This window comes from Akebia trifoliata, chromosome 9, assembly GCF_017979445.1.
Source record: "Akebia trifoliata isolate Shusen 1 chromosome 9, ASM1797944v1, whole genome shotgun sequence".
NCBI lineage: Eukaryota > Viridiplantae > Streptophyta > Magnoliopsida > Ranunculales > Lardizabalaceae > Akebia > Akebia trifoliata.
The window spans coordinates 3,149,551-3,173,470 of NC_141383.1; the positions used below are offsets into that span (position 1 = coordinate 3,149,551).

The window sequence follows — 23,920 nt, forward strand, 5'->3', positions numbered from 1 at the left end:
TTTATGCTCATTGTTCATTTAATTACCAAAACTATGATTGTGCGAAATCAGAAGTTTTTCTAGTGACGAGATTGTAGGTTTAAAGTGACAAACTCACTGGCATGTATAGTGATGATTTCGCTAAAAGTAGCGAAACATGTGAAAAAAGTCATTTGAAATCTGCGAAATTGTCACTTTAAAACCTCTAATATCGTTACTGTTCATACTTTGGTACTTAAAATGAACAGTGAGCTGGAATCATAAATTCATCAAAAGTTGATCACGTTTCCAAAAACATTCCTAATTGAAAAGAACTTTGTTTCCAAGAATTGTTTTCCTTAATTCCAAAACTGTAGAGGGCAATACACATAATATATATATATAAATAAAGTGGATGGCAATAGAAAAACATATTTGAATTACATTTTTATGGGAGTCATTATCTACGTCAATTATTTTCTTCATGCTCATTTAAACTTCAAGACAATTGGAGGGGCTGAGACTAAGATCGTCTATATTTTAAATAAACCATTCCTACTGCCTCATTATTTGGTTCTTCTAGCAATGAATGGACTTCCATAGATTCTGACTCTGATGGACGTTAGAAAATCATATGTTCATAATCAAAATTTATAGATAATATGGACGAAGGCATAACCAAACCACGTAAACTTGGATTTTTCTTGATTGTTTCTATATCAAAACATGTACGACATATCGATTATTTATCAAAATGGTAAACTGTACATCTTATTTTTGAAAATGGTAATTTACCATTTTTGAAAATATTTTATTTTACCAAAATGGTAAAAATATTAATCTTTATATTTTTGCTACTGAAAATCTCCCTTTTTCCGAAGGATTCTTCTAACGTTAGATCAAAATATATTTTATATAGTGTTAGACGGATATTTTTTATTTTATATAGTGTTAGAAGGATGTTTTTGACATAAGATCAAAATGAATTTTATATAATGTTAAAATGATCCTTCTAACATTATATCATAAAATGATATTTTTGGTAAATTTCTCTACAACAAACACATAGAACTAGGACTTAATGTCAATCCATTGCAGTTGGAGTTCTACTTCACCATGTTCCACATTTCTCAATCTCAAACATAAATCTTGAACAACCTTTCCATTCTTCCAAATAATATAGCTCTCGTGGGATAAGCAATTTTTCCTGCTCGGTGACACTTTTTTTATTATTGTACCACTTGGAAGACCTTCCAAGTTCATTTTCACAGCTTCCATATATGGTCTAATGTCAAACTCTGCATCTCCCATTTTGTCATCAAAGGTGAATGTATCATTGTCGAAAACATCCTACAAATTACACAAAAGATGATGGCTATGAGGAAAGGAATTATAACTTTTCATGTTAAATCGGATTAATTTGATTCTATTAAACTTTGAATTCTTATGTAACAAAAATTATGAGGGCAGGGTGCAATTAAAATTAAGAAAACAATTAAGTTAATCCCCATTGCAAACCTTTTACTTAGTTGGTTGTTAGATTTAGTTTTTGGTGCAGAAGAGTAGACATGTTAACATAACCAATGGTTTTTTATAGGGGTGCAATGGATCGGGTCGGGATCGTGTAGTATTGAGGTAAGGGTATTATGAAAATTTACCAAACTCAAACCCAACCCATTTAATAATCGTGTCAAAAACTTAAACTCAAACCTAACCCATTTATAAATAGGCATACCTGACTCAACTCAAATATAACCTATTTAATAAAATTCTAATATTTATTGGAAAGAATAAATTCCATTTCCACCACAAAAATAAAATATCATTACTAAAAGTAAAGTCACACAACTATAAACTAAGTTCAATGGTGAAAAATAATTTTCTTTTTGATTTGTTTTTTTCAAAGTTCATAGAATATTTTCCTTTACAACCATGTAGCATCAGATCATGTTTTTGGATGCCAGAAGGTGATGTGGTTAGAAAATATAAGGAAAGTGTTTTTCAATATTATTATTATTATTGGTTAAGCAAAGTGTATTTTATTATCACATTAGACATACTAGTTTTATTTGGTAAGATCTTCAGTCATTTTGCCTAATACATTTTGCCAATATTAGGAATCAAACACTACATACCTCTAGATTTTAATGAAAAAATGGAGTAAAAAAATATAAATATAAATAAATAACTTATTAGGAAAGTATTTTTTGTTTCCCAAACTAAAGCTTAACCATATATTAATTTAAAAATATCTTCAAACACCATTTATAGTTTATAGAATTTGATAAAAAAAAATTATGAAAAAGTTATAAGAAATTCTAGAAAAAGTTGAGTAATTTAAAAAATTATTAAGTAATTGTTAATAAAATTACACGTTGATAATAGAATAACTAAACGGGTTAGGTGGGTTGGCGCCCAGAACCCCAATCCAACCTATTTAATAATCGTGTTAGATGGGTTGACACTATTATGACCTAAACCCAATTAGGCTTGCCCAAACCCACTAATTTTGTGTCATTTTTGAGTCATGTTCGCGGGTTGTGTTGAGATTGCCACCCCTAGTTTTCAACAAAGTTATAGACCAAGTAATGTAGAAGGCATCAGCACCAAGTTATCTAAAATATTCTCCAATAATGTTTCATTAAACAAATAAAAGAAAATATTGTTTAAACTTGATCTTGTACCTACTTAAACCAAATTATGAACTTGAGATTTCAAACCAGTCTCTAATTTTAAGCCAATAATTTGACTTCATACACCTATATTGGAAGACAATAACCAAAATATAGAGAAGAATACTTACAAGCTTTACTGGAAGATTAGGATCTGCAACACAAAGTGTTAACTCTTCATTCCACTCAGGATTGACATTCCTTTTCATCACCTTGGTCTTCAATTTCTGCATCAAATTTATAAAATATTAGAAATAAATGGAAGGACTACATTCAAACACAACTGAATTTCAAGATAGAGCAAAGAAATAAAAAATTACTTACTTTTTTTATAACTAGTTCTTGCTTTCTATGGTCAACTCAATAAAATTTATCATTAAATCTGATCAAGGAACTAACAAATGGAATGCCATACACTTGGATGTGAAAGTGATCTATTCAAGTCCATGCATGAAATTATGTAGATTAACTTATAACCTTTGCATGAAATTTATCCATGATCTCCAAACGGCTATCCAAGTGTTTAGGTGCCTTATTCATAACTCTTAACAAAAACTCCTAAAATTCAACGAATTTTTTAAAATGTATTGGAATTTTTTTCTATATGGTCTTCAACTTTATTATTTTTCTAAAACCCTTCGAACTCCTTCCATCTCCATCTGCCCTGTTTTCTTCTTCTTTTTTCATTTCAAGGTTTATAGGTCTTTTTTGCAAAGTTCATTTTTGCCTAACGACACGTCATCTTCAACCTTCATTCTTCTTCTTAAAAAATTATATTAAACACCCTTTCATTTTTCATTTCCAAAATAAGAACCTTGATTTTTATTTTTATTTTCCTAAAAGACACTATTATCTTCTTCAATCTTCAAATCTCATAAACAAGATTGCTTCTTTTATGGAGTTTGAAGATGATGGGTTTTGAAGGAACCCGAAAAAACATCATTCTATAATCCCTAATTTTTTTCCCAAAATTTTCTGGATTTATCCAAATTAAGTCAAATTGAACTCCCCAAACCGTGGAATAGTTGTTGAATCCAAACTTGGTTACTATGTTCACCAAATTTGAGCCAAGCCCTTGTACACCTCAACACCACCCCAGATCAGTGGAAAATGTCATAAACTATGAACTAGTCCAGAAGTAACACACAAACTGTCTTTAAATAGGTGGGCTGTAGTTATCCAGAGAGAAACTTAAACAAATGAAACTCATGAAGAAGGGGATGGTGCATAAAAGAATCCTTAATCTTGTAGATTTTGTACTCATTTAAGACTACCAGATATGGGTTTTGGACTAATTCTTAAATAGAGAATTACCCAAACTAAGAAAAATCCTTTGATACAACATCAATAAAGGAAATCAGATAAATGGGTTTTGGACTAATTCTTAAATGAAAAATTATCCAAAGTACACAAAAACAGAGATAATAATTCTTTGATACCACAACAACAACAATTAATGAATCAATCAATTAAAAAAAAAAAAATTTTGATATGGGTTTTGAACTTAATTCTTAAATAGAAAATTATCCAAACTAAGAAAAGCTCTTTGATACTAAAGGAAAACATATATAGTTATTTATTTATTTGTTTATTTTTTAAGAAAAGAACACAGGATCCAAACATGGAGCCATAGCTCAATCAGACCCAATATGTTGATCAATGTAAACGAGAGAAAAAAAATTATGGATCAATTGAAACCAATTGAGTAGGAACTACAAACAAATCAAAATAGAATTAGGTGAGTAAGTTGGTTTTCTAATTTCACCTGTTTGCCCATCTTGATCATCATGTAAGGATCACTACTACGAAGATCACGGATAGCCAGATTAATGCCTCGATGAACCCTAATTCTTAGAAGACCCAAGTATTTTTCCATTAAACAATGAAGCAAAAGTAAATGAAGAAGAAAAAGAAATATATTTTTATAATTTGAGGCTACGTCGAACAACAAGTCTTCTTTATATAAGTACTTTTTTCATAAAGTAACGGTGGGCATTTACTTCATTAATAGCTCCAAATATGTACTTTCGTGGAGTCTCCCATGCACTTTCTACAAATGTTCCTTTATTTGCTGATCAGCCTACCAAGCAATTTGGTGATTTAGATAAATATTTGAGACATCCCTTGTGTTTTCAAATTGATGGCATGCCCCTTGACCTTGGTCTATATCAATAGACAATGAAAATGACTTAAATACCTTTATCCTCTATTCGTGAAAAAAAAAAACCATTGATTTTTCTTTCTAAAGCCAGTCATCTTTAATCTCAAGGTAAATATTTTTATCTTTATATTCTACCTTAAAATTCTATCTATTTCAATCTCTAAATCTCAATAACAAGATAGGAGTTTTTGACAACTAGAATGACATAATTTTGAAGAGAAAAATCAAAGGTTTTCAATTGAAAATAGGTTAATTAATTGAATCGCTTGCTGAAAACTGTGAAATTCCCATTCATTTTAATTCTAAAATCAATAAGTTCCCTTTGTTGGAATTAATTTTTTTATCAAATAGAAAAAAAAGTAATTTAACTACACAAATACCCTTCTAAATTGTGTTGTTTAAATAAAAATAAAAAAAACTCTAAAGGGTATTTTAATAATTTAAAATATTTTTTACCTCTTTGGTAAAGGTTCAATTTTTAAAAATGATAATATATTGTTTTCGAAATTAAAATGAACAGTGCACTGAAAAAATAATTTCAAAAAGTTTTCTACTCTTCTGGTAATTTCCCCTTAAAAATAATTTACCACAAAGTTGAAGAGATTGAGGATGGCAAGTTTTTTTTTTATAAAAAAATGGATTTTTTTACTACAAATTGAAAATGAGGGCATTTAAGTCATTTTCTATTAGCATATTAGAGAATTCTAAGATCAATGGATATTCCATCTGGATACATAGTGGGGTCTCAAACAATTAGCAAAACTTGGAGGGGTATATCAGAATCAACCAAAATTGTTCAACTAATTAGGCGTGTTGTGGTCTCATTTGTCCACCTATGGCAGCGTCTAGAATTTGGTCTCCCATTAGCAATATTGGCAGTTAACCAGCTTTTGATATCTTTTATCGAAAATACTTAAATTTTAACGTACCGTTATGTGGCTGGATCCACCACTAGTTAATATAATTTTTTAATAATTTAAAATTTAGTATAGGGTAGAAAAATAATTAAATTACCGTTAGGTTGATCGGTCAACCACTAATTTAGTATAACTTTTTAACAATTTAAAAAAAGGTTTAAAAATAAGTATATTGTAGAAAAATAATTAAATTACCATTAGTTGATTCGTCTACCATTAATTTAATATAATTTTTTAACAATTTAAAAAAAAGTTAAGATCCGTTGACTCTTAAGAATAACTCATGAAAAAGACACATGATCCTAATCTTTTAAATTCAAAATCCAATGATTGAGATTTATTATGAGAATAAGTATTTTTGAGATTTGTATTTTCAAGATACTCATAAATCTCACCCATTTGATTTTGTGTTTAAAGGGTTGAGATCATGTATTTTTTTTTATGAATCATTCCTAAGAGTCAATGGATCCCGACCCTTTAAAAAGTTAATATACGGTTAAAAATTGTTTAACTATTTGAATTCAAAAGCTAAACAACCCGATGAACTCTGGGAATGATCACATCCATGATTTCATCGTAAAAAAGGTCAATTCTCAAAGTTTCCCATCATCAAGTCCTTAGGATTATCCTAATAAGAGAAGAATTAATTTAGAATTTTAAGGTCAAAATAATAAGAACACCACTACCAAATTACGAAACAAACCCAACATATATAAATATATATGTGGAAGCGTGCAAAGGCCCTAAAGAGAACCAAACATTGTGCCAAATATTTTTATATCTCATCCAAAAAATTGTCTTGTCTACCCATCTCGTCAATGCCTGATATCGAGACGACTCAGGCAATATGTCTCGGTGTTGGACGAGTTTTGAAACCATGCTCCCTCCAATCGTGCGGTTCAAATTAGGTGGCCTCCCGACCCTAAGGAGTCCCATCCCTAAGTATGTGTAGATATTCTGCGATTTCAAAAATAAAATAAAACCATTTAAGACAATCTAATACATGATGATTTTTTTATTTTGATCTTGGATCTAAACTATACTTTATATTATTATATTACTACATTATGTTCATTTACCTGGGTCAACTCAATGAGTCACGAAGTTGATTCAAATAGATTATTATACACCTCATTGCAATGCATCCCATCCAGTACTCTTAGTAAACTCTTTAAATGGATGACATAAAATTTCCAAAAAAAAAAATAAAACTTTCATTAAAACAAAATTCCATTTACTGTACCATAAAATTCATAAGAACACATCTCTTTCTATGAACAAACCAGTATATGAAAGAAGTCTATACATCATCCATGAGTGGAAGTCCATGATTACAACAAAGTTAAATTTACCAAAACATACACAACATATCGATTATTTATCAAAACGGTAAACTACACATTTTATTTCAGAAAATGGTAATTTATCATTTTTAGAAATATTTTATTGTACAAAAACAGTAAAAATAATAATTTTCATATATTTTTTTACTGAAAATATTTTTTTTGTGGGAAGGATCCTTCCAATATGAGATCAGAATGTATTTTATATAGTGTCAAAAAGATCATTTTGACATAAGATCAAAAGAAATATATTTTCAATAATATAAATATAAAAATTACTGTATTTATTATTTTAATAAAATAAAATATTTTCAAAAACAGTAAATTTCCGTTTCCGGCTATAAGATGTATTGTGCAATTTTGATAAATAAGTTTGAAAAGTTTTCTGTTTTGATAAATTTCTCTTCATGATATATATATACATTGTTAGATCTAGAGTGTTTTGTATTCTCATCATCACTTTGAAAACACAACCGCTGACTCTATCAAACATTTAGTATATTTTTAGCTTCAACTATCAAATAGATCGTTGAGTTATTGCTTTCTAGGAATTAAACTCCATTTTAGAGATACATTTTTCTTGGAAATCCTTAGCATCTCAACCGTCCGTCTGCTTGATCAATAAATTTCTATTCTAGAAAGTCTGATCCAACCTTTCTTGTTGTTATCTCACTCTCCATCTTCGGAGGTTCAACACAGTTTTTGACCAACTGTGTTGACTAATTTGGTAAATTCATATCTAGATTAATGTACCTAGTATTGATGGTATACGTGTAATTTGAATAATTTATATGACGAGGGTTGAATAAGTTAAAATGTTTACACGCTTTATTTTGACAAGAAATCACAACAGAAATTTTAATTACAAATATCAACCAACCACAACAACAAAAATAAAAATAAAAATAATGATTCGAAAGAGATTTTCCAATGGTTATCAAGTAATAGTAAATCTTTCATTCAAACCATTTGCATTGCAAACATTTACGGTGCAAATCAGTGTACCAAGCAGAACCTTATTACAAATTACAAAATACAGATCATGATTCCACAATAGTTTTCTAAGATGGAAAAAAGGGCTAATAGAGGAATTGAGACAACATGACACTGGTACTACTCACTAGACCACCAGAGGTGGATTTACAGTGAGGGCAATGGCAGCACTTACCCCTACAAGAACTTTTAAAACTTATAGGATCAATAGGCTAATGCGATGAAATTCAATGGTGGAAAAGAAAATCTGTCACTATTGCCCCCACAAAAATATTTAAAATTTTGCTAGTGTTGGCATTGATAACAATCATTGACATGGATCTTCCGATAGTTGAATTTTCACATAAGGTGAGCTTGGTGAGGAAGAACTTTCAAAGGTGGCAATTGATGATTCTATTCAACTTCAATGATCTTAGGAGTTTCAATATGACAAGGTTATGAATTTATCCGAATCTGATGGTTTGAAGAAAATAAAAGAGTGGGCTTGTGCAACAGAAATATTTCAAAAAAAAATGTTTAAAACAATTTTATTTGGTGTGGTTAAGATGATATTTGTTTATTTTACTTAACTACACTTCTCCGTTTCAAACGGGACATGGTTTCGTTTGTGAGGCTTAGGATCACTTCTCTCATACGTGAGTCGTTCAATGCTGTGCGAGTGGACATTGTGTGCCACTTTGGGTCATCCTTCTAAGTCGTCTGGAAGAAGTGACATTTACTCTCATTCTCTCAAATGCAGAAAATCCGTATAGACTACATTGACTTATAAGTAATAACTACATATCGTAGGTATCACATTGATCCATGACAATTATTTCCAGTTTCACAAGTTGCACTACTTGGAGTTTTAGGAAACCCACCAATTGAGTAACTAATCACACACGGGCATGTAATGACTTCTTTAATTTTAGGATCTCATGTTAAAAAGATGCTCTAGTGTTGGCATTGGTCACCATAGCTTTGGTCTCCTAAGGTTACCTTTCTCATGTTAGAAAAGTTCTCTATGTCTAGCTACATCACCTAAATCCAGCACTCTAGTAATTCCAAGGTTTCATAAAACAGTGTCCAACGTCTGGGTCTAAGCCAAACTACAGGAAAGAGTGAAGTATGGAGCAGAATAATGCTGAAGTGACTTCAGCAGGCTGTAACCTCATATTGCACATCTTGACGTGAAAGTGAATGGGAACCATAGATTCTTTTCATTGAGATACGAGTGAAAAACCATCCATGATTCCCATCCACTTTCACATCAAGAAGTGCAATATAAGACTCCAGCTTGAGGTCACTCCAGCACAACTCTTATTATTATCATTCATGATTGGAATTGTATAAACAATGGACTTGTGCAACACTTTGGATCATGGCCGGAGTATTTTTACCGTTTAGAATTGTTTCATACAAATGTCTTGAAACCAATCCAAATTTGTGTGATAAGGGAGTCGAATTACTGATGAGCTCTGCTTGACATATGAACAAAACAAATCATGCATACACTTTGGGGAAAAAGTAAAATCATTTTTCAATTTACTTGAATCTAATAAAATACTATATGTACATTATTATCTTTAAAAAAAAAAAAAGTAAACATTGTCTTCTTAGAGTTACATAGACAATAAGGTTTGTTGAAAGGATTCCAAAAGCAATAATGAACATTTCTTATTTTTCCGAAAGGAAACCTTTTGAAATCCAATCAAGTACTGTAAATCCACCTACCACATGGAGATTTCCTCCCTTCATGTCCTTTAATCCCACAGATACGGAACAGGAAATCACAGATAGTTCGCTAAAACTGAGGCAAACCAACTTGATGTCAATAGTGAACTAAAAGAGAAAAAAAAAAAAAAAGCAACAGAAAGCTTGAGACTTCTTCCCTCATTAAATATCGGCCAATTGATGAAAAAACCTGATGCGTCACCAGATGCTTGAGGATGCCCATCCAATGGTCTCCTACCTTCCTTCTCCTCCACATTTCTAGTGACACGGTGAGTAACCCTGGAGGTTGCATGTGAACAAATAGGAGGGGCTTCTTGGAAGTGACCTGAGATGGAAGTCAGGTTTTTGGAGTGTTCCTCGACTATGGAGGTGCGGCCTGGGTTAGGAGGTCTGCCTCAAAGCAAGATACCCTGATTGCTTGTTCACTCAACCATCCCTTTCAATCATAATGGAAAAAAACAGAGTGAGAAGATACAAATTATACTTCAAAGAGATTTTTATCCATTAAGCATCTATATGATATAAACTGAAGATAAAGTAGGAGTCATTAGCAAAAAGAATATCATTGTGGAACTTACCTGACACATGCTCACACCAACCATAACAACCCCTCAGTACCTTGGTTATGTCATGTGTGCTCAACAACCAGCTGCTGGGAAGTAAGCTGTGGCATTGCCTTGTCCAAATTCAAAGAAGGGCAGTCACGAACAACCAAACGATTTAATCGTTTCATTGCTCCTTCATTGATTATTAAATAACGCACATTTGATCTCACAATGTGCAAGAGTTGGAGTTGTGGAAATCCATGAGGTGAACAAATCAGCCGACTCCCGTAGTATGCATCACCCACCAATTTGAGTATCTGAAGGTTTGGTAGCTTCCCCAACACGGGCATGGGATCTTGGCGTAGTGAAGTATCACATATGGTGATCTTGGTAAGGCTTGGTGGCAACCCACTTAAAATTCTCGTCGGTGGCTTGAAAGAGAGGGTGTTTCTTATCAACTTGAATACCTGAAGGTTCTTCAATATACTGAGATTATTGAACAAAGCTTCCATGTGGGGTTTTAAATCCCCACAAACTCCCAATTTTAAAAGATTGGGTAGTTTGGAGAAGACTTGGCTTGAACAACTGCTTGGACATATGGTGGACAGAGTCTGAAGGTACTCTAGCGTAGAGTCATCGTCATTTGATGGTTGAGGCAGCCGAGTTTGGCCTTGGAAATGTATATGCCTTAGTTTTTTCATCTTCCAAATCTCGTCTGGTGCATTGGGGAGGCATCTCGATCTTATATCAAGAGTTTGAAGATTCCAAGCATCGCATATGGAAGGAGGAATTTTTTTGAGGGAAATTTCGCTACTCATCCTGAAGTACCTCAAATAAATCAGCTTTCCCATCATTTCACCGCACAAAGCATTACCTGCCGTTGATGAAGACTCAATCCTCATCACTCTAAGAAATGGAAATTTTTTATAAATATCATTGAAATTATACTTATCATTACCACCCGATCCCAAGGTATCTGATTTTTCAGTGAAACAAAGGAAAGAGTGGACTTTTGCAACAACATAGGGGTTGCAAATGATGTGCACGAAGCTTTCATAATTCCCAGCAAGTCGCACAGGATTTGTTGGGGAAGGATAATGTATTTCAGGCCCATCAATCTGGAAAAATCTTTCTTTTTGGCCTTGAGCAATGCATAGATAATGCAAAAGAACATGGATACGACACGTCTTCACCCCATAATCTGACCTTCTACTTGCCACTTGGATAAGGCTTTGATTAATTAGCTTCTCCAAGTATGTTTCTGCAGTATCTTCCAGTGTTTCTCTACCAGTCACTTGTATAAATCCCTCTGCTATCCACATCTGGATCAATGTCTTGCGGGGATTTCATGATCTTTCGGGAACATACCAAAATATAGGAAACAAGGCTTCAAGTAATTAGGCAGAGCATCATAGCTTAAAACCAATGCATTTTTACACAGATTTGGATGCTCGGCGAGAAAATTACCCACATGTTTGGTAACTTTTCTCCACTTGTTGAAGTCTGGCTCCTTTTCTGATATTAAGCTCCCTAAAGCAACAATGGCTAGTGGCAGCCCACCACATTTTCCGGACATCTGTCTTCCCACGTTTTCCCATTGTGGAGAGCAATTTTTGCCTTGGAATGCTTTATTTCGGAATAGCTCCCAGCTTTCTTCCTTGTCTAGGTAGCGTAGATAGTGTGGAGGGAAGTTTGGTACTGGATTGGCTTGTATAGCCACTTCGTTATTGCGGGTCGTGATCATGATTCTGCTGCTTCCATTCCCCTGGTTAGGAAAAAATGAGTTCAAGTCTAGCCAGACGTCATCCATGACTATAAAGTATTTGCCGCCTGTTAAGCAATTCTTGAGCACCTTTCCCAGCTGTTCCTCACTCATCGTCTCCATATCTTCTGTAATTCTTATAAATTGTTCTATGAGGTTCTGCAGAAGCTCCTTAGGTTTATATTCTTGAGACACTGTCACCCATGCACGGTATTGGAACCCATTCTGAATGCTTTCATGATTGTAAATCTTCTTGGCTAGAGTCGTCTTACCTAGGCCACTCATTCCCACAATGGAAATGACGTCACGTTCTGACTTCCCTCCAATAAGCCGTTCCACCAACGTATTTGCCTCATCCTTAAAGCCCACAATATCCTCTTCCTCAATGACACAAGCTTTCCTATGAGACGGGCGCTCTTTTGATGCTTCTGAAGCCTTCTTTATTCCTATCGCAAACTTATCTTTGGTAGAAAAAATTTCTTTCATCCTCTCTTTGATGTTCTTGATCTTTTTTGGAACCTCATGCTTCTTTGTCATATGGACGAAGTCACCCCTCCTGCTACTATCTTGTGCAGAGACATATGTGTAGATAGTATCCTGAGCTTCAAAAGCAAGATCTCTGATATTGCTTAGGAACATCTTTGCTTTTTCGTTTTGGTATACGCTCATCTTGAGATGGGATCATTAGTTTGAGTTGATCACAGAGAGACACCTCATACTCACTCCACGAACCAAATCTGCTTCTTTTAGTAGTAGCTGGCTTAGGTCCTCCAAGAGAAAAGAGAAAACACCAGTATCGGCCATCTCTCCATCCAATCGATTTCGATCCATCTGCAGATGCCACTATGTTAATTTCAAGAAGCATACTTCACAGTTGAATTTTAATTTTAAGTTTGGGAGTTTGGTGGGAGTTCAGTAGCCATCCATTTTCAACACCTTGGGTCAAGTCCAAAGAATATCGGATCTGAGTTTTCCCATGAAATATAGAGGGCTGTGGTGTATGGATTGCCAATGTGGCAATCCATTTGAGCTCAACAACTCTTAGCAAGATTTCAAGTCCTTCTAAGTTTGTAAGGGAAGTGTTTATCTAATTGTAAATGGTGGGGATCTTTCTCATAGCCATTATCTTGTTCCCAATACAAACGGATTATTTATTTGTGTTTGACAATTATTTTCAGAAAGTAAAACTAGGAAAAATTGGTCATGGAAAATAAAATGAATTCAGGCATTTGATTGCACCAAAAGAACTATAAAAAGAGAGTGGATTTTAATCATCACAGTGCTCACAGGCTCTCCACTGCACACCACGTCAATTCACGTGGGCTCATTTGATTGGTCTGTTGAGCGGAAAAAAAAATCATTGAATTGACTAAATTTACTTGGATTTTGAGATGATTTGGCCCCAAAATTCCATAGAACAAACTTCTCGAGTCAACTTGGTAAATATAAAGTCAATTACTTAACTTGTCTAGCAATTAGTACAGTTTTTCTAGGGATGCCTTTTCTAATGAATCACTAGCATCTGAACAGAGCCTCATAAGACCTTTCCATCAGACCTCAAAGATAGAAAGAGGGAAAGAGTTGTTCTAAACTGACTTCCTTGGACACTGCACTGATGTGGCAGTGTGCAGAAAATCATTGATCTCAAAGAATACATATGAATTGGTCTATAGATTAGCATCAACAGACAACATTCAAATATATATGGATAGAATATTTTATATTAAATATTTACTATTGTATGAAGGTGGAACTCACCTCACACTCACACCATCCATGTTGATTATGTGTGCTCTGTTGTATTTTTTGGAGCATGATGGTACTGATATGCACGGATGGAGCAATTGATTATGTGTGCTCCTTTAGCACTGATCGAGAATAGCATGATGGAGCCATGATTTTTTATGTTCCCCATGATCGAGAAGCCTGCTCCTCTCTTTGTTGGAGGGTTGCAGGGGTCAGTCCCCCCCATCCTATTAGGGGTCCAGGGGAAAGCTTCCAATCCAAAGGTCTAAATCGTAGTTTTATATTTGTAGGATGCTAATCCTAATTCGTTAGGAGTGACAGTTGTTTTCTATGGAAGAAAGATTATAATTTTCTTTTTTGGGCTTTTGAACATGTATAACAAAATTGTAGTTCTATTATACTCTTGGCCTACTTAGGGAAAAAAAAACAAAAAACAAAATCAGTGTGGATCCATGGATATACCTTGATAAAGGGGAAACCATGTACACTTATGTGCCGTATGCTTTCATCTTTTATCTCTTTTTCTTCAACTTGTTCCTCAACTTGTTCTTCAACTCTTGCTGCTGTTATCTCTTGCCATTGTTCTATTGCATTCTTAACAGCAGACAGCTGCAAATCTTCTTCGTCAAAAGTATATAGATGATCGCAGTCACGGACAACCAAATGATTTACGTTCGGCATTGCTCCTTTCTCGATTATTAATTCACGTACTTTCAATCTCACAATTTTCAAGAATTGGAGTTGTTGAAACCCTTTTGATGAACAAACCATCTGGAACCCATTGTATGTATCGCCCACCAATTTGAGAATCTGAAGCTTTGGTAGATTTCCTAACACCGGCATGGGATCTTCGTGTAGTGCAGTGTCACGTAAGGTGAGTTTGGTAAGCATTGGCGGAAACTGATTTGGAATTCTTGTCAGTGGTTTGAAAGAATGGTGTCTTACCAACTTTAATGACTGAAGGTGCATTAATATCACGAGATTATCGAGTAAAGCATAAATGTAGGATTCTAAGTCTCCACAAACTCCCAATTTTAAAAGATTGGGTAGTTTGGAGAAGACTTGGCGTGTACAATTACTGGGACATATGGTAGACAAAGTCTGAAGGTACTTTAGTGAAGAGTCATCATTGTTTTTCGATGACAAAGACCGGGGTGGCTTACGTAGAAGAGCTTGGCCTTGGAAATAAGCATGTCTTAGATTTTTCATCTTCCAAATACTGTCTGGTGCGTCTGGTGCGTCTTGTGCATGAGGGAAGTAGCCTGATCTTAAATCCAGGGTTTGAAGATCCCAGCACTCGTAGAAGGAGTGTCGAATTGTTTCAGTTGTAGTTTTGCTTCTCACCCGGAAGTACCTCAAATGAACCAGCCCTTCTATGCCCTTGGGTATACAACCCGAACCTTCCATCCCCAGCACTCTAAGCAGTGGCAATCTTTTATGAACATTGAGGGAAGCATCAGATTTCGAATCTGAAGAAGCATCTGAGCTTTGGGTGAAACAAAGGAGAGAGTGGACTCTTGCAACAACATGGGGGTTGCTAATAATGTCTACAAGACTCCCATAACTCCCAGCAAGCCGAATAGGATTTGTTGGGGGAGGAGAATTTATTTCATGCCCATGAATCTGGAAAAAAAAACACTCTTTTTGAGCTTCATAAATGCATAGATCATGCAAAAGAACATGAATACGGCACGTCTTCACCCCATAATCCGACCTCCTACTTGCCACTTGGATAAGGCTTCGATCAACTAGCTTCTCCAAGCATGTTTCTGCAGTATCTTCCATCATTTCTCCATCTTTTTCTTGAATAAATCCCTCTGCTATCCACAGCTGGATCAACTGTGTCTTGCTGGGATTTCATGATCTTTAGGGAACATACCAAAATATAGGAAACAAAGCTTCAAGTAATAAGGCAGAGCATCATAGCTTAAAGCCAATTTATCTTTACACGGATCTGACTCGTAAGCGAGATAGGTACTCACATGTTGGGTAAATCTTCTCCACTCGTTCAAGTTGGGCTCCTGTCTGGATAGTAAATCTCCTAAACCAACAATGGCTAAGGGCAGCCCACCACATTTATGTGCGATCTGTCGTCCCACCTCTACCCACTCTAATGAGCAATTTTTTCCTTGGAATGCCTTGTTTCGGAATAGGTCCCAGCTTTCTTCTTCGTCTAGAAAGCGCAGATGGTGCGGAGGACACTTTGGCTGGTCTGTATTGGCTTGCACAGCCACTTGGTTATTTCGTGTCGTGATCAAGATTCTACTTCCATTCCCCTGATTGGGAAAAATGAATTCAAATCTCGCCAGACTTTACGTTTCCAGACATCATCCATGACTATCAAGTATTTAGTATCTGTCAAGTGGTTGTAGAGAACCTTACCCAGGTCGTGCTCATTCATCATCTCCATTGCTTCTGTGATTCTTGTAAATTGTTTTATGAGACTCTGCAGAAGTTCATTAAGTTTATATTTTTGAGATACAGTCACCCATGCACGGCTTTCAAACTCATATTTAATGATTGGATGATTGTAAATCTTCTGAGCCAGAGTTGTTTTCCCCAGACCGCCCATTCCTACAATGGAAATGACTGTGCGTTCCGCTGGCTGATCTCCTTCAAACATCCGCTTCAACAATGTATCTAACTCATCCTTAAGGCCCACAACATCCTCTTCTGAAGCTTGATTTGAAGCCATATTAATTACTATCCCAAGCTTATCTTTAGTTGAATAAATTTCGTCCATCCTCTTCATGATATCATTGATCCCTCTTAGAACATCAAGCATCATAAGCTTCGTACTCCCAAATTTAGGTCGAACGAAATTCGTTAATCTTTCCATACTAAGTTTTGCAGCGACAAATCTGTTGATAGCATTCTCAGCTTCATAAGCTAGATCTCTGATTTGGTTTAAGAACAACTTTACAGATTCGTCCTCTTGGGATACCCTCCCACAATCCCTGAGGAAGGGCTCCATCATTTCCAGCTTATCACAGAGTGACTTTACTGCATCCTCCAATCCATCGAGCAAACTTGCTTCTTTTATTAGTAGCTGTCTTAGCTTCTCCAACACTAAAGAGACAACAGTATCGACGGCCATCTCTTCCTCGGTCAATCAATCGATCTAGATGGTTTATCAGCAGCAGCAGCAGATGCTATCTGTTTGCAATAATTACGAACATAATAAGCATGGATCTAGGATTTGAACTTGAACAAACAATACAATAATCGAATCGAACGAATAATAATTGTAAAATACCTGGATTCGCTTTTCCGATTATCCGCGGAGAGTATGTTAATCTTGATCTGCAAAGAACAGGTGCACTACCCCAACTCTGCCTACACTTTTGGTGATAGGAACCTCTATCTCAATAATAGAATGATCTGTGTGTAGAGAGGGGGGGACGGCCACCTATTTATAATAGAGGATACTAGATTTTCTACCTATCGTAGAATTCTAGTATTAGGTGAATACCACTTAAGTTTTGATAGGATGTTCACTAACCCATCATATTTGATGCTGGTAACCAATGCCAGACCACTAACATGGTTTCCAATTTTATCCTTAATGTTTTGAACAAATTACAATCCAGTATTTATATAAAATTTGTATATGTGAAAAGGCCACAAAATAATTTTAATTATGAAAATAATAATAATAATAATAATAATTCCAACAATCTCCCACTTGGCCTTCACATATACCTTTTGTTTAAAACGACTCTCTGGATTGTTACCTTTTGAATAATCGAGTGCACTCTTTTGAAAAACAATTGTTCAAAACAATTCAGATAATCTTTAACTGTCACCTTCATTCAAAGATACCACTAATAATGGATCATGGATGTAACAAAGTGCTCATATGTCGACCCTAAGACAGTTCCATGGTCTCAAAACTAGTACCATCAATAAATTCAGGAGTTTACCTTTACGTGAACTTTCTTTGTGGTATTAAGGCAATGTACAACCTTCAATGTAGTCTGTATGTACATTCCCTAGGTGTCCAGCTTCATACTCATCGTATGTCATTCTGATATCTTACCAGCAACCAGTTATGTGATATTCCATCACCTTTCTATCCAGAATGAAGACTTCATCAACGTGATGCCAAGTCACGTCTAGTCCAAGCATTTCTTTAATACTTTACGAGTACATCTACTCACAGGCAACTTAACATGTGTACACAATAATACATAAACAATAACTAGTCATAATTAATTTCTTTAAGCAGCAATAAATAGTCTATCAAGAGTATAAATGAATCAAAACAAGCATAAAACAAACTTAACACTTAAATAACATGAATAAATGACATGATAACTCCCATACGAGTTACATGTTCCTTGAAAATCTTAGGCGGGAGTCCTTTTGTGAGAGGGTCAGCTATCATATTACCAGAATCTATCTTGGTAATCTCGATCAATCCTTCACGAACCTTTTCACATACTAAAAGGTATTTTATTTCAATGTGCTTGTTTCCTCTGGTCACTCTTTCATTCTTTGCAAAATCAGTAGCAGCCTTGTTGTCACAATAAATAATAATAAGTCTATCAATGGAATCAACAATCTTTAATTCATCGATAAAATTCTTCAACCAAACTGCTTGACGAGTTGCTTCATAACATCCAATAAACTCTGAATACATGGTCGAATCTGTCAGAATGGTCTGTTTTGAGCTTCTCCATGAGATAGCTCCATGCCCAAGCATGAAAATATAACCTGAAGTAGACTTCAAGTTATCACGACATCCAGCATGATCTGCATCAGAATAACCAACAACTTGAAGCTCACTCGATCTTCTATATACTAACATAAAATCTTTTGTTCTCTGCAAATACCGAAGTACTTTCTTTACTGCTCTCCAATGAGTAACACCGGGGTTCTGCTGATATCTCCCAAGCATACCAACGATATAACTGATATCGGGTCGGATGCAAATCATTGCATACATAAGACTACCGACTGCTGAGGCATATTCTGATGCATCGACTTCCATCTTCTCAAATTTGTTCTTGGGACACTGATCTTGGCTGAATACATCTCCTTTTACCACAGGAGCTTCACCAGGAGCACATTTATCCATACCAAATCTTTTGAGCACCTTTTCAATGTATGCCTTCTGTGACAAACCCAAAAAACCAGCTTGTCTATCTCTATGAATTTTAATCCCTAGAACATATTGAGCATCTCCTATATCTTTCATATCAAAACTTTTTGACAGAAAAGATTTAGTATCACACAAGAGATGAACATCATTACTTGCCAACAATATATCATCAACATAAAGTACAAGAATGATGAATCGACTCCCACTCATCTTGAGATATATGCACTTGTCGACGACATTTTCTTTAAATCCGTATCCGGTTACCACTTGATCAAATTTCAAGTACCACTGTCTTGATGCTTGTTTCAACCAATAAATTGATCTTTTAAGCTTACAGACAAGATGTTCTCTTTTATCAACTTTAAAACCATCTGGTTGTGCCATGTAAATCTCCTCATCCAGTTCACCATTCAGAAAAGCAGTTTTTACATCCATCTGATGTAAATGTAAATCATAGTGTGCCACTATCGCCAAGATGATCCTCAGTGAATCTTTAGAAGAAACTGGAGAATAAGTTTCACGGAAATCAATACCTGGCTTTTGCTTGAAACCCTTTGCTACAAGTCTTGCTTTGAACCTCTCTACCTTACCTTCTGAATCCCTTTTAGTTTTGAAAACCCATTTACATTCTATTATCTTACGATCTTCTGGAAGCATCGTCAGTTCCCATACTTCATTCTTTTTCATAGATCTCAATTCTTCTTTCATTGCTTCCTGCCAGAATTGAGATTCATTTGAGTCCATTGCTTCTTTGAATGTTGAAGGATCATCTACATCACCTTTTATAGCATCTCCTTCCTGAAAGTATACCTCATAATCATCTGTAATAGCGGGTCTGCGTTCTCGAGTAGATCTCCTAATGGGAATAATTGGTTGTGGAACTGGAATAACTACTGCTTGAGGATTGAGTTCTGGTTGGATTGTTGCATCTTCTACAACGACTGTACGGATAGGTGATGCCACTAAATGAGGTAAAGGTTGCGGAATAAAACATATTGGTGGATCACTACGTTTCTCTTCAAATATAATCTTCCTTCGCTTTTCACTCCCACTGTTTTGACCATATTCAAGAAACCTAACAAATCGGTAACCCTAGTAACTTCAAACTTCCGTTGCTTAATCATCTTATCTTTAAGGCAATTCATACAAACATCAAAAATCTGAAAATTTAGAGGACTTAGAATTCTTTCCTAAAATTAAGGATTCCAGTCTTTATTAGAAATGTGATCTAATTTCAAAAGTCATAATGCAGAAGAGTTTTTCTAACGAACTAGAATGCTTAGACCCCTGCACATACGAATCAACAGATAACCATAACAGAGGAGAAACAAACAAATTATCCAACGATAACTGATAAATATCATCTAATAAATAAATAAATAAAAATGTCCAACAATGTCCAATCTATAAATGGAAAGAATGTTTCTTCTAAAAGACGAGATGTAGAAAATCTCCTCTAAAATCAAAGAATGTCCTATATCGAGAATGTGACGATAAGCTCCAACAACCTCAACCTACAATGCCTCTGCATTCCTAAGAAAAATTTATCCTTTGGTCTAGGGTTTATCTTGCTGTCGAACCCCTCCTTGATTCTTTTGCAACCAGTTCTTATACGTAAAGCAATCTCTCTTCATGTGTCCCTTCTTCTTACAAAACCAGCAATCTTCATTATCTATTTTCTCAATCTCTATCTTTTCCTTGATTGTTTTCTGATCCTTGAAATCCTTGAACTCTTTTCCTTGTTTAAAATTCTTGTTGCCGCCTTTCTTGAAATCTTTCTTGCTATTTGGGTGAACTGCCAAGTGAGCTGACTCAACCCTCGATCCCCTCAATCTTGCTTCCTCAGTAACACAAAGTGAAATCAGTTGATTCAAATCCCATTTAGTTTCTTGTGCACTGTAATTTACCTTAAAAGTATCAAAAGATTTAGGCAGAGATAAAACTGCCATGTGAACCAAAAGATCATCTTCAAAAATAATCCCTTGTTCACGGAGACCAATGACAAGCTTTGACATCTTTAGAATATGTTCCCGCACATTTCCATTACCATCATACTTCAGATACATTAGCTGACCCAAATACTCATACTGAACTGATCTCTTTGTTCCCACAAATTGTTTCTTGATAACCTGCAACAGTTCCTTAGCTGTATCTGTGGTCTGAATACCACCTCGAAAAGTCTCACTAATAGATGCTCGAATGATCATCATGGACAATCTATTAGCCTTTTCCCATTTAGCAAAATGGGTTCTTACCAACTCCGTAGAATCTGAAAGTGGAGCTGGTGGGATGTCCTCAAAAAGAACAAAATCAAAAACCCATGCATCCCAACAGAATATCAATATTCATCCTCCAAGATGAATAATTAGAGCCATTAAGAGGCTCAATCCCTGCCAGACTCTTTTGAATCAATGACCCATCCATAACTGCATTAAAATATGGTCAAACATTAATATATGTATAAATATATACTGTGGGATTCAATTCTTTCAATTCGTACCAGGGGTTTTGGTCGAATCGTTTCAGAGTGTTTTATTAAGGGTAAAACTTTCCACTCTGCAGGTACAAACAAGTCACATCATCAAGACTCACCTTTGGGCTGAGATCTTAATATGCTATATGTTCCCTAAAATTGCGTTGGAGTTCGCACATAGACCTAACCACTCATGTTCCAGTTCAATCCAGACGCTATCCACACCTTTAGGCAAGAAGATTATCCTTCTCTCCCCTTCATACTTGTGACTATTCTATTCACTCAATCTACACAAACATCCCTAAATCACCTTTGGGCATAAATTAGTGATTTCATGTAAAAGAGTGCCACAAAGTGATCTTAATGAGATACTAAGTCTCAGAATTCAAGAACCCGTAACTTCCATAGAACGGTCACCTTTAGGCAGACTACTATCCTATTTCCATCACGTTCCTTGAACTATCACTCAAAATGTCTTCCTAAACCCCTATAAGCAAGACCTATACCCTAATATATCTAAATTTGCTTTCTAATTATTCTAGTTTTGCATGTGGGTACATTCAAATAACAAAATAAATCATTCAATATAAAAGAAAGCAATTATAGATATATTCTCCAAAAGGGTACAACTTAATCTGGACTTTACTGTTATAGGTTGCTGTCAATGAATTGTTTTAACATTTTTATTGAATAGATCTCGAAAAAATATTCAAAATGGACTTTTGTTTTGTCTAAATCGGAGTTAAAACGATTTAGTTATGATTTTTCAAAGTTTTAAAGGAAAAACCCGGTTTTCTATGGTCTGGTTCATGTTTGAACCAACTGAACCGGTTCGGCTGGACCGGTTGGACTCAGATCGGGTCAGAGGTTGACCCAAACGGTTCGGTTAAGAGAGTCGGTTCGAGTCTGAAACGGGTTTAACCCAACAGACTTAATAAATTCATAAATTACACTATGAAACGGGCTTAGCCCAAACACAATAAATAAGCCCAACCGAATATTAATATGGGCTTGGCCCAAACAGATAATAATAACGGGCTTATGTAAACTAATCGATATCGGGCTGGCCCAAAAACGAAACTTAAAGCCCAACCGAGAGTTTAATTGAGTCGGCCCAGCCCAAAACGAAGAACAGTTCGTCTTCTTCGTCAAGAAGACCGAACTCTGTTAAACCCTAGCCGCGCCGCCACTCGATCGCAGCCGTCCATCCGTCGTCCGGCAGGTCTGATCGACGGTGTCTGACGATACATACAGCCACCGGAAACCGTCCGGTAGCGTCCGATTGAAAACCCGCAACTCAGATCGTTAGATCTGATCGACTGAAATTTGAAAAATGAAAAAACCCTCCTTTTTTTTTTTTTGTATTCGGTCTTAACAGATCTAGATTTCAGAGTTTTACAATCTTTATATCTTATAGATTCGATTTCGGTTTGAATAGTGTTCGATTTCTAATCAATAATCGATTTATTTCAAATGTAAATCGGGGTTCGTATCAGATTCAATCAAGATCAATTTAAATTCGAGTTCGAATTTAATCAAAATCTGATTCTTTTAGATTGTAAGAACGAGATTTAGGAACCTGCCTGCCTTCGTTAATCTTCTTTGAAGAAAGATAATGGCAGATTTAATTATCAAATAAATCGACTGGATTCAATCAAACAGTTTTGAACAAGAACAAATCCGCAAAGGCTCTGATACCAATTGTTTGCAATAACTATGAACATAATAAGCATGGATCTAGGATTTGAACTTGAACAAACAATACAATAATAGAATCGAACGAACAATAATTGTAAAATACCTGGATTCGCTTTTTCGATTATCCGCGGAGAGTATGTTAATCTTGATCTGCAAAGAACAGGTGCACTACCCCAACTCTGCCTACACTTTTGGTGATGGGAACCTCTATCTCAATAATAGAATGATCTGTGTGTAGAGAGGGGGGGGGACGGCCACCTATTTATAATAGAGGATACTAGATTTTCTACCCATCGTAGAATTCTAGTATTAGGTGAATACCACTTAAGTTTTGATAGGATGTTCACTAACCCATCATATTTGATGCTGGTAACCAATGCCAGACCACTAACATGGTTTCCAATTTTATCCTTAATGTTTTGAACAAATTACAATCCAGTATTTATATAAAATTTGTATATGTGAAAAGGCCACAAAATAATTTTAATTATGAAAATAATAATAATAATAATAATAATAATAATAATAATTCCAACACTATCTAGCTATTAATAATAAGTTTCTTCAACTCTTGCCTTACCTGTATTCTATTCTATTCTATTCTATGGTACCTCTCATTCAATATCACAATGTATTTGAATTTTAGAGGATAAAATTATATCAATTTAAAAAAAAAAAAAAAAAAAAAAATTTTACAGTTGAATTTTATTTTTAAATTCAAGTATTCTTTAACCGTTTATTTTCAACTCCTTAGATCAAGTTCGAGAAATAATATTTTTTTTTAAATATAAATATTTTTTTAAAATCTAAAAAGACTGTGTTGTTAAATTATAAA

At 34.9% G+C, this 23,920-nt stretch overlaps 4 protein-coding genes across 4 annotated transcripts; all 4 read right to left on the minus strand.

Annotated features, from left to right (window-relative positions):
- Positions 1-983: 983 nt before the first annotated feature.
- Positions 984-4,565, minus strand: LOC147394088 (protein C2-DOMAIN ABA-RELATED 4-like). Its single transcript, XM_086453888.1, has 3 exons — positions 4,396-4,565; positions 2,762-2,857; positions 984-1,308 (listed from the first exon to the last, which is right to left on the minus strand). Exons 1-3 carry the CDS (start codon positions 4,504-4,506, stop codon positions 1,030-1,032), a joined length of 486 nt encoding a protein of 161 aa, XP_086310014.1. The 5' UTR covers positions 4,507-4,565; the 3' UTR covers positions 984-1,029.
- Positions 4,566-9,633: 5,068 nt separating this feature from the next.
- Positions 9,634-12,711, minus strand: LOC147394089 (putative disease resistance RPP13-like protein 3). The gene is given in 3 exon segments (XM_086454831.1): positions 9,634-10,193; positions 10,336-11,638; positions 11,641-12,711. Coding segments are annotated over 2 exon segments (2,316 nt in total). The 5' UTR covers positions 12,704-12,711; the 3' UTR covers positions 9,634-10,193; positions 10,336-10,385.
- A 37-nt stretch (positions 12,712-12,748) lies between these two features.
- Positions 12,749-16,893, minus strand: LOC147394090 (disease resistance protein RPH8A-like). The gene is made up of 2 exons (XM_086454553.1): positions 14,273-16,893; positions 12,749-12,895 (listed from the first exon to the last, which is right to left on the minus strand). The coding sequence occupies exons 1-2, from the start codon at positions 15,596-15,598 to the stop codon at positions 12,749-12,751; spliced, it is 1,473 nt and encodes a 490-aa protein (XP_086310679.1). The 5' UTR covers positions 15,599-16,893.
- LOC147394091 (putative disease resistance RPP8-like protein 2) lies at positions 16,065-16,907 on the minus strand. Its single transcript, XM_086454554.1, has one exon. It carries the CDS (start codon positions 16,905-16,907, stop codon positions 16,065-16,067), a length of 843 nt encoding a protein of 280 aa, XP_086310680.1.
- Positions 16,908-23,920: the final 7,013 nt, after the last annotated feature.

Excerpts from the sequence above, each read along its gene's own strand:
- LOC147394088 (XM_086453888.1), bottom strand. The coding sequence starts at position 4,506 with ATGGAAAAATACTTGGGTCTTCTAAGAATTAGGGTTCATCGAGGCATT. Across the intron at positions 2,858-4,395 it reads TGATCAAGATGGGCAAACAG|AAATTGAAGACCAAGGTGAT; the intron begins GTGAAATTAGAA and ends AATTTGATGCAG. Across the intron at positions 1,309-2,761 it reads CTAATCTTCCAGTAAAGCTT|GATGTTTTCGACAATGATAC; the intron begins GTAAGTATTCTT and ends TGTAATTTGTAG.
- LOC147394090 (XM_086454553.1), bottom strand. The coding sequence starts at position 15,598 with ATGATGGAAGATACTGCAGAAACATGCTTGGAGAAGCTAGTTGATCGA. Across the intron at positions 12,896-14,272 it reads ATGGTTTCCCCTTTATCAAG|ATGGATCGAAATCGATTGGA; the intron begins GTATATCCATGG and ends TGGCATCTGCAG.
- LOC147394091 (XM_086454554.1), bottom strand. The coding sequence starts at position 16,907 with ATGGCCGTCGATACTGTTGTCTCTTTAGTGTTGGAGAAGCTAAGACAG.